Source organism: Carlito syrichta, unplaced genomic scaffold (assembly GCF_000164805.1).
Source record: "Carlito syrichta isolate Samal-C Ts95f unplaced genomic scaffold, Tarsius_syrichta-2.0.1 Scaffold314335, whole genome shotgun sequence".
NCBI lineage: Eukaryota > Metazoa > Chordata > Mammalia > Primates > Tarsiidae > Carlito > Carlito syrichta.
This window is the reverse complement of record NW_007258431.1, coordinates 433,978-444,596: the sequence shown is the minus strand read 5'-3', so window position 1 is coordinate 444,596 and position 10,619 is coordinate 433,978. Positions and strand designations below refer to the sequence as shown.

The 10,619-nt window shown below is 43.8% G+C and overlaps 1 protein-coding gene across 1 annotated transcript in view; it reads left to right on the top strand.

The window, feature by feature from the left end:
- The first annotated feature begins 4,331 nt into the window (after positions 1 to 4,331).
- ARHGAP36 (Rho GTPase activating protein 36) overlaps positions 4,332 to 10,619 on the top strand; it is a 31,258-nt gene continuing 24,970 nt past the window's right edge. The window contains exon 1 of the mRNA XM_008071468.2: positions 4,332 to 4,509. Coding sequence (XP_008069659.1) covers positions 4,452 to 4,509 — 58 coding nt within the window. The 5' untranslated portion in view covers positions 4,332 to 4,451. The remainder of the gene's footprint in view (positions 4,510 to 10,619) is intronic.

The following is a 10,619-nucleotide window of genomic DNA, read 5'->3' as shown; positions in this document are numbered from 1 at the left end:
TTTAGAGAGACATATGGTCCCTGTGCACTCTATGTGGACCTTCTTATAGGACTTCTAAAAAGGAAATGTTGAGAGGCAGGATTGCTAATCTGCCAATTCTTTCCATGGGCCCAGGGATACAGTACTTTGCTATCTCATTCCTGAAAATGCAAAGACCTTCATAACAACCTGTAGAGGAAGGTGGGCAGGAGGACTAAGATTTCCATTTCACGGAGATGGAGCCTGAGACTCAGGCTGGGAAGCAGACGTACGCACATTCACCCTGCCAGTCAGTCAGCAAGTCTAGTGTCATTGCTGATACTTCACTGTTTGTTCCTCTGTGTTTCGTTTGTGTCTTTCCTGATGCAAGGAACACAGCGAGTAAGGAGTTCAAATGAAATAACCTGATTGGGAAGTGCTATGTAGACATATACACAAGGATTCCTAGAAAATCCAAATGGATGACTTGTATGAAGTATGCTCATTTTGAATACACCTAGACTCTACTAGGAGTCAAGTTTCAAGATTTGGTCAATTTCTCATGCTATGTATGTTCTCAGGCACCCAAAGGAAGTAGAGTGAAGTTAAAGTGATAAATTTCCCCAGATAACTGCCTAGTGGTTTTGTAGTTGGGGAATAATGGGAAAAAGATAGTGGTGCATGGGAGGACTTCTCTCCTCTATATTAGAATTTCTGTAACTTTAGTGGGAAGGAGAGCTCCCATAGAGAGTCTGTTAAAAATGCTATTTTCTGGTCCTCATGCCCAGAAATTCTTGTTCAGTAGGACTGGAGTGGGAGTAGGTAATTTCTTCGTTACAGGACATTCCAAGTGATTCTAATGAACCTAGTCCAATGGACCACACTTTGGGAAACACTGATCATGACAAGATTTAAGGGCTTTTGATTCTTAGAGTTCCATTCAATTAGCTATTGCTTGCCTGGGTGTCAAACACTTTTGGGCTTCAGGAAAAAAATGAGGAAGGTTTTAAGCCTACCTTCTCAAGGTCAACAAGCCTCCAGATTGACTTCATCATTGTGGCTAAAGACCTCTTGGCAGATAATGACCGAAGTTAGCAGTAGGGTGCTTGGCTCTTAATGGGAATTACAATGGGAGACCCGTAAATGCAACAAGCAATCAAGCTCCAGGCTTTACACTGTCAGGGTGAGGACAAAGAGTTCCAGTGTGCCCCTTGTGAGCACACACCTGGGATAAGGAATTGCAGATCCAAGCTAGAGGGTTCCTGCTGCTCAATGGGAATGCTAAGGACCCCTGCATTCTTGGAAAGGAAGAGCCATAATTGGCTAAGTACCCCTGCGCAGGAAGGGAGTTCTCTGCATTTTACTCACAGACCAACTTCTCCAATTCTTTTTGAGTCATCAAAGCCAGCTCTAGTCCTCTGTGCCATTAGCATAACCCCAACCAAAAGGCCTAGTCATTCACTTGTATGGCTTAGTCCTCTATTCAACTAAGACAAAGTTATAGAATTTTTCAAGTAGTATTTTATAACTCCAGAAAATAATACATGTTTATTAAGGAAAAATTGGAAAACACTAAAATATGAAAACAATAAAGCAGTTAAAAATGGCCCATAATCGCGTTGCTTAAACACAATCACAATTAAGATTCTAGTGTGTTTCCTTTTAGCCCTCTTTTTTTCTGTGTATAAGCTTATTATTTATTTGCACTGTTTACATTACAGTGTACACATATTTTGCATCCTGCCTTTTTCATTTAAAAGCATTATAAGTGTATTTTCAGATTATCATATAAGTTTCAGGATTATACATTTAAAAATAATTGCATAATAATTCATTGAGTGAATCAACATTATTTGCATAGCTCAATATTTGGCACCTAGAGGACATTTGATAAATATTTGTGGAATGAATTAATGGATTGAAGGATGAACGCATTCCCCTATTATGTGACATTTAGTTAAGGATAAAGATTTTCAAAGGGAACTTAACACAAAATAATTAAGTGACAGGGTAGGCAGGTCAAAGAAAAAGGAGAGGGGAGAACTGCTAACTTGGTTACTGAGTTATTATTATTATTATCATCATGTTAGATTTTGATCTTTATATTTCTCTCTCTCTTTCTCTCTCTTCAAAAGAGTAGATTCTTTGGTCTGTCTGGAGCTTGTTCATAAACTATTAATATTCCCATTTTACAGAGGAGGAAACCAAGCCTTAGAGAGATTAAATGATCATCCCAAGATTGCATAGATAAAACATAGAAGAATTGGGCTTCCAATCTAGGGTTTTTGAGTGTCTTTAGCTGTGTGTGTGTGTGTGTTTTACCACATCACACCTCTTGAGAAAAAGGCAACAAAGGATAGCTGTCATGGGTGTGTATCTTAGGTAGAACTACTCTGGAAGCAGAGAAACTTCAGTTACCAAGGACCCTTGGATTGGGCTCAAGCAGGCAGTTTTTTTTGTCGTGAGGGGAGCCCCCCCCAAAAGGAACTCAGTTGGACAAAAAAAAAGAACCCATTGAACTCATTTCAAAGCTGATACTGGTTAAACTCATGGAAAGAGGACAAAGAGTTCCAGTGTGCCCCTTGTGAGCACACACCTGGGATAAGGAATTGCAGATCCAAGCTAGAGGGTTCCTGCTGCTCAATAGGAATGCTAAGGACCCCTGTATTCTTGGAAAGGAAGAGCCATAAGCCTGGGATTATAATATCTAGAGACTGAAATTGGTTAAAAAATATTTAAAAAAAGCAGGTCTGGTGAATGTTTGTTGTTTTGATTGCTTTTAGAAAACAGAGAAAATTGGAAATGATTTAGAAATTGGTGCAAAAGCAGAGAGGTACCATGTTTCCCAGAAAGAACGGAAAACGAGTGGAAAGCTTTTAAACTCTGCAAATAGTTCTGCTTTGCTAGGAATTGCATGGCCAAGTACAGGCGCGTTTTCCATTTTATATACCCCTTTTGCCGCGTTAATGCTAGTATCAGTGGTTAGCAAAGCAAATGTAGTAACTGCTCTCCCCAAAGGACCAGTGATTCCAGCTTCCACTCCTCAAGCCTGCAATGGAGCTGTTGGAAGAGGATTTTCCATATTTCTTTCAACCTTCTTTCTAGAATTTTGATCGACAGAGCCCCACTCTCCCAGTGGAGAAGAAAAAGGCACAGAGTCATGTCTGTACAGCTACCAGTGGTGAATTGGGAGAGAAATTAATTTTGGCCCCTGGGCTTTAAGTAAAAAGGAAATTTCATTTAGAAGCTCTTCCTGCCCAGTGTGGCCCATCTCTGGTGGCTGCTTCTACTCCAGGATTTGGAGGGCAGGGCTGGTTTACCAACACCAGAGGATTCGAACACTGAACCTATTGTGGTGTATGCCCCCATATATATTTCAGATTAAAAAATACAAAGCCATAAAAGAAGTTTAAGAAAATCCAATACAGCACCACCCCCCATTGAAATATCAAATATAAAATTCTTTCAAAAATAAATGTTGGTCCCCCTCCTATGCCAGTGCCCTGAACACAAGCATAGGCAGTAGAATCTGAAAGTCAACAGCAACTGGGGGGCACCCCACATTTATTCATACTAGACACTAGATTTTTTTTTTATCTCAGTTGGTGATCAACCCCCTCAAAACAAAGGTTTCCAGGCAGGAGAGCATCTCCCTCTTTCCTGCGGGATTCCCAGGACAGGAGAGTAAAATTACTCAGATTCAGGGCTCCTTGGAGGGCAAAAATCATTTCTCCTACTCACATTTTTGGTCCCCTTGAATGGAGCAGTGACTTAAAATCAGACTTGGGGCTATTCGGGGCTGAGGTGATGGTGTCTCTCCTAAGACAGGAGTTAAGGGTGGGGGCGGGAAGGTTCCCAAGGGCTGAGGCAGGCCTCTCCAAATTCAAGGCTCTAGGGGCAGACACCGCTTCCGGTTTAGATTGGGCCTCTTGAGGGCTGAGATAACGTCTCCGCTAAACCATGGAGTTTTCTGGAGTTGGGATACAATCTCGCCCTCAGATCTGAGGCTCCCTGGGACAAGTGCACCACTTTGCCTTCAAATTCCAGCTTCTGGGGAAAGTCCCATGTTTACGTGCCCCATTAAGGGCGCTTGGGGCAGGGGCTCAGGGACCTTCCCTCCCTCTCAAATTCGGGGCTCACCAGGGCTGAGATGGCGTCTCCCCCCAGACTCTGGGCTCCCTGGGGTAGGGACAGGGTCCCACCCTCAGAGTCAGTGCTTCCCAGGACAGGAGCTGTATCGCAGCCTCCCACCGCGTGGGGCAAGGGGCTGCGGCACCAGCGGCCTCTCCTCCAGCGGTGGGGGGGGGTGGGGGAGGGGGCTCCCCTGAGGCCCGGCCCCCTTCGTGACATGTTCGAGGTGTCCGGTGACCAAGACACTCTTAGTTGGGTGCAGGGTGCGGCTCAGGGCGTGGTCACCGGGGGATACTTAGGGCGGCCAGTGCGGGGGACGACGCGGAGGTTAGCTGCGAGCTGCTGAGCACTCAGTGCTGGTCATGGCGTGGATATTGGACTGCCTTTTCGCGTCGGCCTTTGAGCCCCGCCCCCGCCGTGGTGAGTGGAGCCCACCGAGTCGGGGGGCAGGGGTGCTCTGCCGGGGCGGCGGGGGAATGCAGTCTCGGCTGGACGCCCTGGGGCTTGGCTCGCCGCCCCCTTGTCTCCCTTTCTGCCGGCTTTTAGCTAATTGTTCCTGGCTCAAGGGACTGCCCCGTCGAGGCCCCGCATAAATCACCAGCTTTGCCGGGAACCGCGGGCAATCGCGCTAATGGCTCGGCGGGACGCTGGGCGAGCGCAGGGGCGGAGTCGCTGGCTCAGCCGCCCGCAGGGACAGCCAGAGCCTTGGGGCCTGACGCGCAGGAGCGCTGTCCCGCAACCCAAGTGCCCTAAAGGCCCAAGAATGAACGTCCCTGGCAGGGTAGCTAGGGAGCCTGACGAAAGAGGTGGGGATTCCGTTTGTTTTGAAGTTTGTCTTCTTGTCCCGAGCTCAGAACAGAATATCAGCATGGGTCCCTTAGAGTCGTCGAATTCAACCCGTGCATTTGAGAGATGATGACACTGAAGTCCAGAGATAAGAAAGTCCTGCCCAAGGTCACCCAAAAAGCTTGCGGCATATCTGGGTTGGCTTAGGTTCTGCCAACTGCCCACTGCCCCAGAGTGCCCAATGGCGGAGGGCTGGGGTCTTTAGTCGGAGTCTTTCCTTGGGTGCTTGGGATCAATGCTTGGTTCCCCTTATCCCTGTCAAACTGAGGACTTCCGCGTGCAAGTTCACAGCACGGGTGTAAGTATGTCGGTCTAATTTCGCCCTTTTTCTGGAACTGTTTCTACGAAGTACAATTTGAAAATTGATGATTTTTTTCTCCTAAAGCTTCAGGAGACTGATACTTTCTTTTTGACATTCCCCAGGACCCCCATCCACACTGTCCTTCACTCCCCCTTGATAAGCTCCACCCCCTCCAGGCTGCCACCTGCCCCCACGGCCACCTGTTTTTCCATAGTCTCCACCTCCAAAATCTATATTGGTGAGAGTGCGTCATTGGTCACCAGCCATAGACCAAACCTGGGGTTGTCTCCTCTTTCCTCTGCCCCCTCACAGGCGGGGGAAGGGAGGCAGACAGAGGAGGGGCCTCAGCAATTTAATTCAGCAGAGACTTGTTTTTAGTTCTTGCCAGCCCCATCACCCTGCTGAGAACCATCCCAGGAGTTTGACCTCCTGTTTAGAGACTACAGCATGCTTAGCCAGTTCAAATACAGTCTTTGGCCAGCCACAAGGTCTCTGAGAAGGAAAGAGAGCTGCATACACAGAGAAAGTTTTTTCTTTTGCATTTTTAAGTTTATATGTGATCCTGGTAAATTTTTTAAAAGGGAATTTTCAAAGATACCCTTTAAAGCCTTACTGCTGTAATACCCTACCTTCGAAAGAAGGATGGGAAGGAACCATTTTACCTCTGCCTGAACTAGAAGATTGTTGTGTGGCTCCAATGAGACTGAGGGTATGAAGGCTCCTTTATGAATGACCATGTAGGAGGGAGTCCGTCTGTATTACACAAGGAAGCCCACTACTATCTAAAATCAGCAATTTCTATTAAAATTAGAAGGCTTTTCCTTAAACTGAGCCTAAGTCTATGTCTTGGAAGCTTCTGCCTTGGCTGACTTCCATGATTCTCCTTACTAGGGAACAGTGCCAGACCAACCCATTCTCCCACTCCCCCACTCACTTTTGTTCTTATCCAAGTCAAACCTCCCCAGTGTCTTCATCTGTTTAACATGTGACATGGTTGCAAGGACCCTACTCACATCTAGCTGCTCTTCTTTGAATATGCTCCAAGTTATAAATGCCCAATGACCTGACCAAAAGAGGATTTCCTGCTGTGCCCCTATAAATACAGTCCTGGATGGTTGACTTTCCCTTGTTTGGAAGCTCATGCCACACCCAAGGTACACATACATAGTCATAAACACACCCATACATACACATTACAGCACCCATACATGCCCACGTGCAAGGCTATGAGCACACACACAATACATGCATCACATACCTTTCAAACACAACACAATATAATCACATCACACATGCATGCACCACTCACAAATCCCATGCACACTCTAAACAGTTCACATAAAGTCCTTATATTGAAATTACTTTCATCTAAAGCTATTCGTTTTTTTTAAAAAAGTAAATCCAAGCTCTTTTTGGAGTCTTCATTCTGTATTTAGTTGGTGTTTGAGCCCAAGTGCAAGATCTCATATATGCTGCTACAGTTCCAATCTGGTGGAAATTGTCCCCCAACATACCTCTGCAAGATACCACTGCTTAAACCAGCTCTATTACTCATACAATAGACGTTGATATATGTGAAGTATTTCCTAGATACTGGGCCATTAGGCTTAGTTCTGTACATGTATGGTCTCATTTGATAGACACAACAGCACCTTGAAATACATGATTAATCTTTGAGTACAATTTTTTGACCAGGTAAGAACCCATTTCATTGCATTCTCCCTGATAAATGCTATACAATATGAAAGGTAACTTTGTGGATAACTTTTCATATTCTGTGGGACTAAATTGACCTTGGTGCTTCCCTTTGAACGCCTTCCAGAAATCCTCAAGAGTCAGAGGTGGAGCGGGGGAGTAGCTGTCTGCTGACTGGATAGAATTGGGGAGGCATTCTAAATGTCCCTTCACCCCCACCCCTCTTGTCCTAGAGATAGTTGATATGTCAGAGCAATTTTTTGAGGGTGACAATGGGCAATTGGTGATCATATGAAGGCATTTGAGAGAAGTATCATTGAAGTCTGGGAGGAATGGAGGCCCAGAAAGGTCTTCTTTCCCAGGGAAAGAGACAACACAATTGACCCAATTGAAATTCTCTCCCCAGTTCACTCTTGGCATTGGGTTTGGCCTCAAACAATTGGACTTCTGTAAAGCAGCCAATACTCTAAAGCTGAAGGGACCCTGGGGCCCACTTTACATACAAATTTGATCTTTTCTTGGAGATGGGACCGAATCAATTTGCTAAGGCCAGATCTGGTTGTGCTGCAGCAAGATCATTTTTCAGAGCTGGGGTGTGATTGCCAATGAGACATCTCACTTCCCTGGTCAGAGTGTCAGACAAACACCCCCATTCACCAATGGCAGGACTTCCCAAAGTTCTTTTGTGAATTACTCATTTGTACCTCAAAAGACATTTTCCCCCTAGAAAAAAGCGTGATGCTCTAGAACTTAGGTTCCCAGGTTAGTCCACACTTTATTCACCATGAAGATGAAATGCAGAATCTGTGTGTTGAAAACCGGCAGAAAATAATACTCTTGCAAACGTATCTCAGGCTCTAGCAGTAAAGCTGACATTCATCAAGCTTAAATGTCAAATGACGAAAAGCATTGAGCATTGATAGAGTAGGACACCAGGTCTCTCAGGGTGATTATGGCGATGGTGAAAGCAACATCATTTTTTAAAACACTTATCAACTAAGACAATGTAAATGTCCAACAATAGTGGAATGATTAAATAAACTCTATGACATATCCACTTGTTAGACAGTATACAACCATAAAAATAGTATCTATGAAGAATATGTAACAACATAGAAAATGGTATGATTATAACTGTGTCATGGATTTTTGAAAGACTGGAAAAAAAACAGCAATAAGATAAAGTTAGAGAGTTTATTAAGATAGTGGAACAATAGTTCACTTTTTTCTTTGTTCTAAAGTCTGTATGAAGTTTGTTCTTAAATTATTATTAGAATTTAAAAAAGGTTTAAAAAGGCAAACTGAGAACATAGATGCAAATAATCTATACAGTGATGTAGAATTTCACTATATAGAGCTTAATCTAAAGATTTTTTCTTCAAATTTTAGTTTAAATTCAATGACTAGATCAGGCTAGCCAAACATTATCTCAATTAACATGTAATGTCCACTCACGTTGGGAGGGAAAGCACAATTGGCTTGAATCCCAAGCTGCTCTTACAGTGTTGCTATGAGCAAGTGACTTAACCGCTCTTAAAATGATATAACAATGCCTATATTAACTATATTATGCCTATAGTTATTATTACTGTTGTAGATGTCATTATATTAAATGCCTTCTATGACTCAGGTATCAAAAAATATGAAAAGATGTGGGGTTTCTTTCTTCAAATGTTCACTATTTTTAAATGCCAGTCACTCTACATAAGCTATCTCACTTAACCATAACAATTCTTTGAGGTATTATTATCTCTATTTTAAAAACAAAAGCTCAGAGAAGTTTAGTAAATTGCTCACTGTCAGTGGCTGAGCAGGGATTGCAGTTCCTTTTGGTCTGATGTCAAAGCTTAAGTGAGATTTTAAGAGATAAATATTTTGCAAAGCTCCTAGCACTCTGCTACCATGCAGCAGGCATTTACTAGGTGGTCAATATGATGCTGGTGATCCCTTGCCCAGGGCTCAAATTCTGATCTTTAGATTTCTTTCTGTAAAAAAGGTGCACATCTCAATTGAAAAATACAATGCACACATCACCCGTGTCCTCATAGCTGAGGCTCTGAGTCACTAAGAAACGATTTCTGTTTCCTTCTGGCAGTATCATTTGTTCTCACATGTGTCAGCAGAAGTAGGTAGATGGCATGTTTGATGAGCCTTGGCAGCTACTGTCACGTCTCAGATACACTTCTTGAGCAACCACGCAGCTTCCCCGGGAAGGGCACCTAATACTCAGCAGCAAGTAGGACCCTGCTTATTAAGGAAACTTATTAAGTGGCACGGGCATATCTTGAACCCTTGCTCTAACTAGTCTCTCTGTTATGGCTGACCCTTAATTGCTATCCCTCCCCTTTCCCTTCTCAAAGCAGAGTCTCCAGGACCTTTTCAGAAGCAGACAGGGAGGGGTAGGAACTGGAGGAGTTCTTTTAAATTCCTAAATCCTTGGAGAGACTCACTAATAGATTATCTTGCAGGGAGGAGTTTAGGGTCAGTGAGGGTAGCGTGCAGGATAAATAGGAGGACAGGTGAAGGGGAGGCAGGAGGTGAAGGCATCATCCAGAGACTAGAAACATCTGAATACCGGCCTCTCAGAGATTTTTTCTGCCACGAATCTCAATACCTCTCTAATCTGTAGTCTCTTCAGCCCTCCCTGGGATTATGTTCACTCACTCATCTCCAATTTCTTAATCTCCCCCCATCACTCCCCTTAAATGCAGCTTTAATTTGTAGTGACTTGCTTTTGTCTCTAGAGGGAGACACAGCGTCAGGGAGGAAGGGGCACAGAATGGGGTATTCTTCCAGTTTACTAGCTTTGGCAAAGGCTAGATTTTATTTTCTTTTAATTGGGATAAATAAATAAGAACTAATCAGAGGTGTATTTTAGGTGATGCATAGTATATCTTAGAGAATCATCATCTCTCTCCCCATCATCCCATCTACCCCTCACCCTAGGTGGCTGCTAGAAATGGGGTGGCCTTAGGAGCTAGTCTTAATTTCTCTAGTGGAAGTGAGGGGGAAAACAGGTGTTATAGGACAATTTTACACAGAAAATAGTCATACTCTCATTTTCTTGAGCATAATGGCACATATTCAGGAGACAGGGTTGGGGCTGGGTCTGCAGTTGGAGTGGAGGGAAGTCTGGACTGAGCAGAAAGTTTGAAACTTTCCTGTGTGGAGTATTACATCTGAAACCTTGGTCTCATTAACACTGTGAGGAGAAACTGCAGAGTGAGAATTGGACTTAAGGTCCAATTCTTCCGGGGCTGCATTAGGCTGATCAAAACATCATCCTAAAAGAAGAGGGACTATTTCAAAAGTGTCAGACAAACCAGTAATGAGAAAAATTGGCAGCTTCGTCAGTCAGCTCCACTCCCTGAAAACCCTAGTGGAGACACTCTGGGCTATATACGAAGGAAGAAAAAAAAATAGCGGAAGGGATTAACTAACCTTTTCTTAAACATTTACCATATGTGTTAGGCACTTAACTGGCATTTTCCACAGCTAACCTCCTTCAATCATCTAAGCAATTAATTATAAAGCAGATGTTATCGTCACCATTTTACAGTTGAGGAAACTGAGACTCAGAGAAGTGAAGTAACCTTTCCAATATCATACAGCAAGTAAGTGACTGAGCTGGGATACCAACTCCAAGCTGTCTCACTCCAAAGCCCACCTTCATGGAAAAACGAAAGCC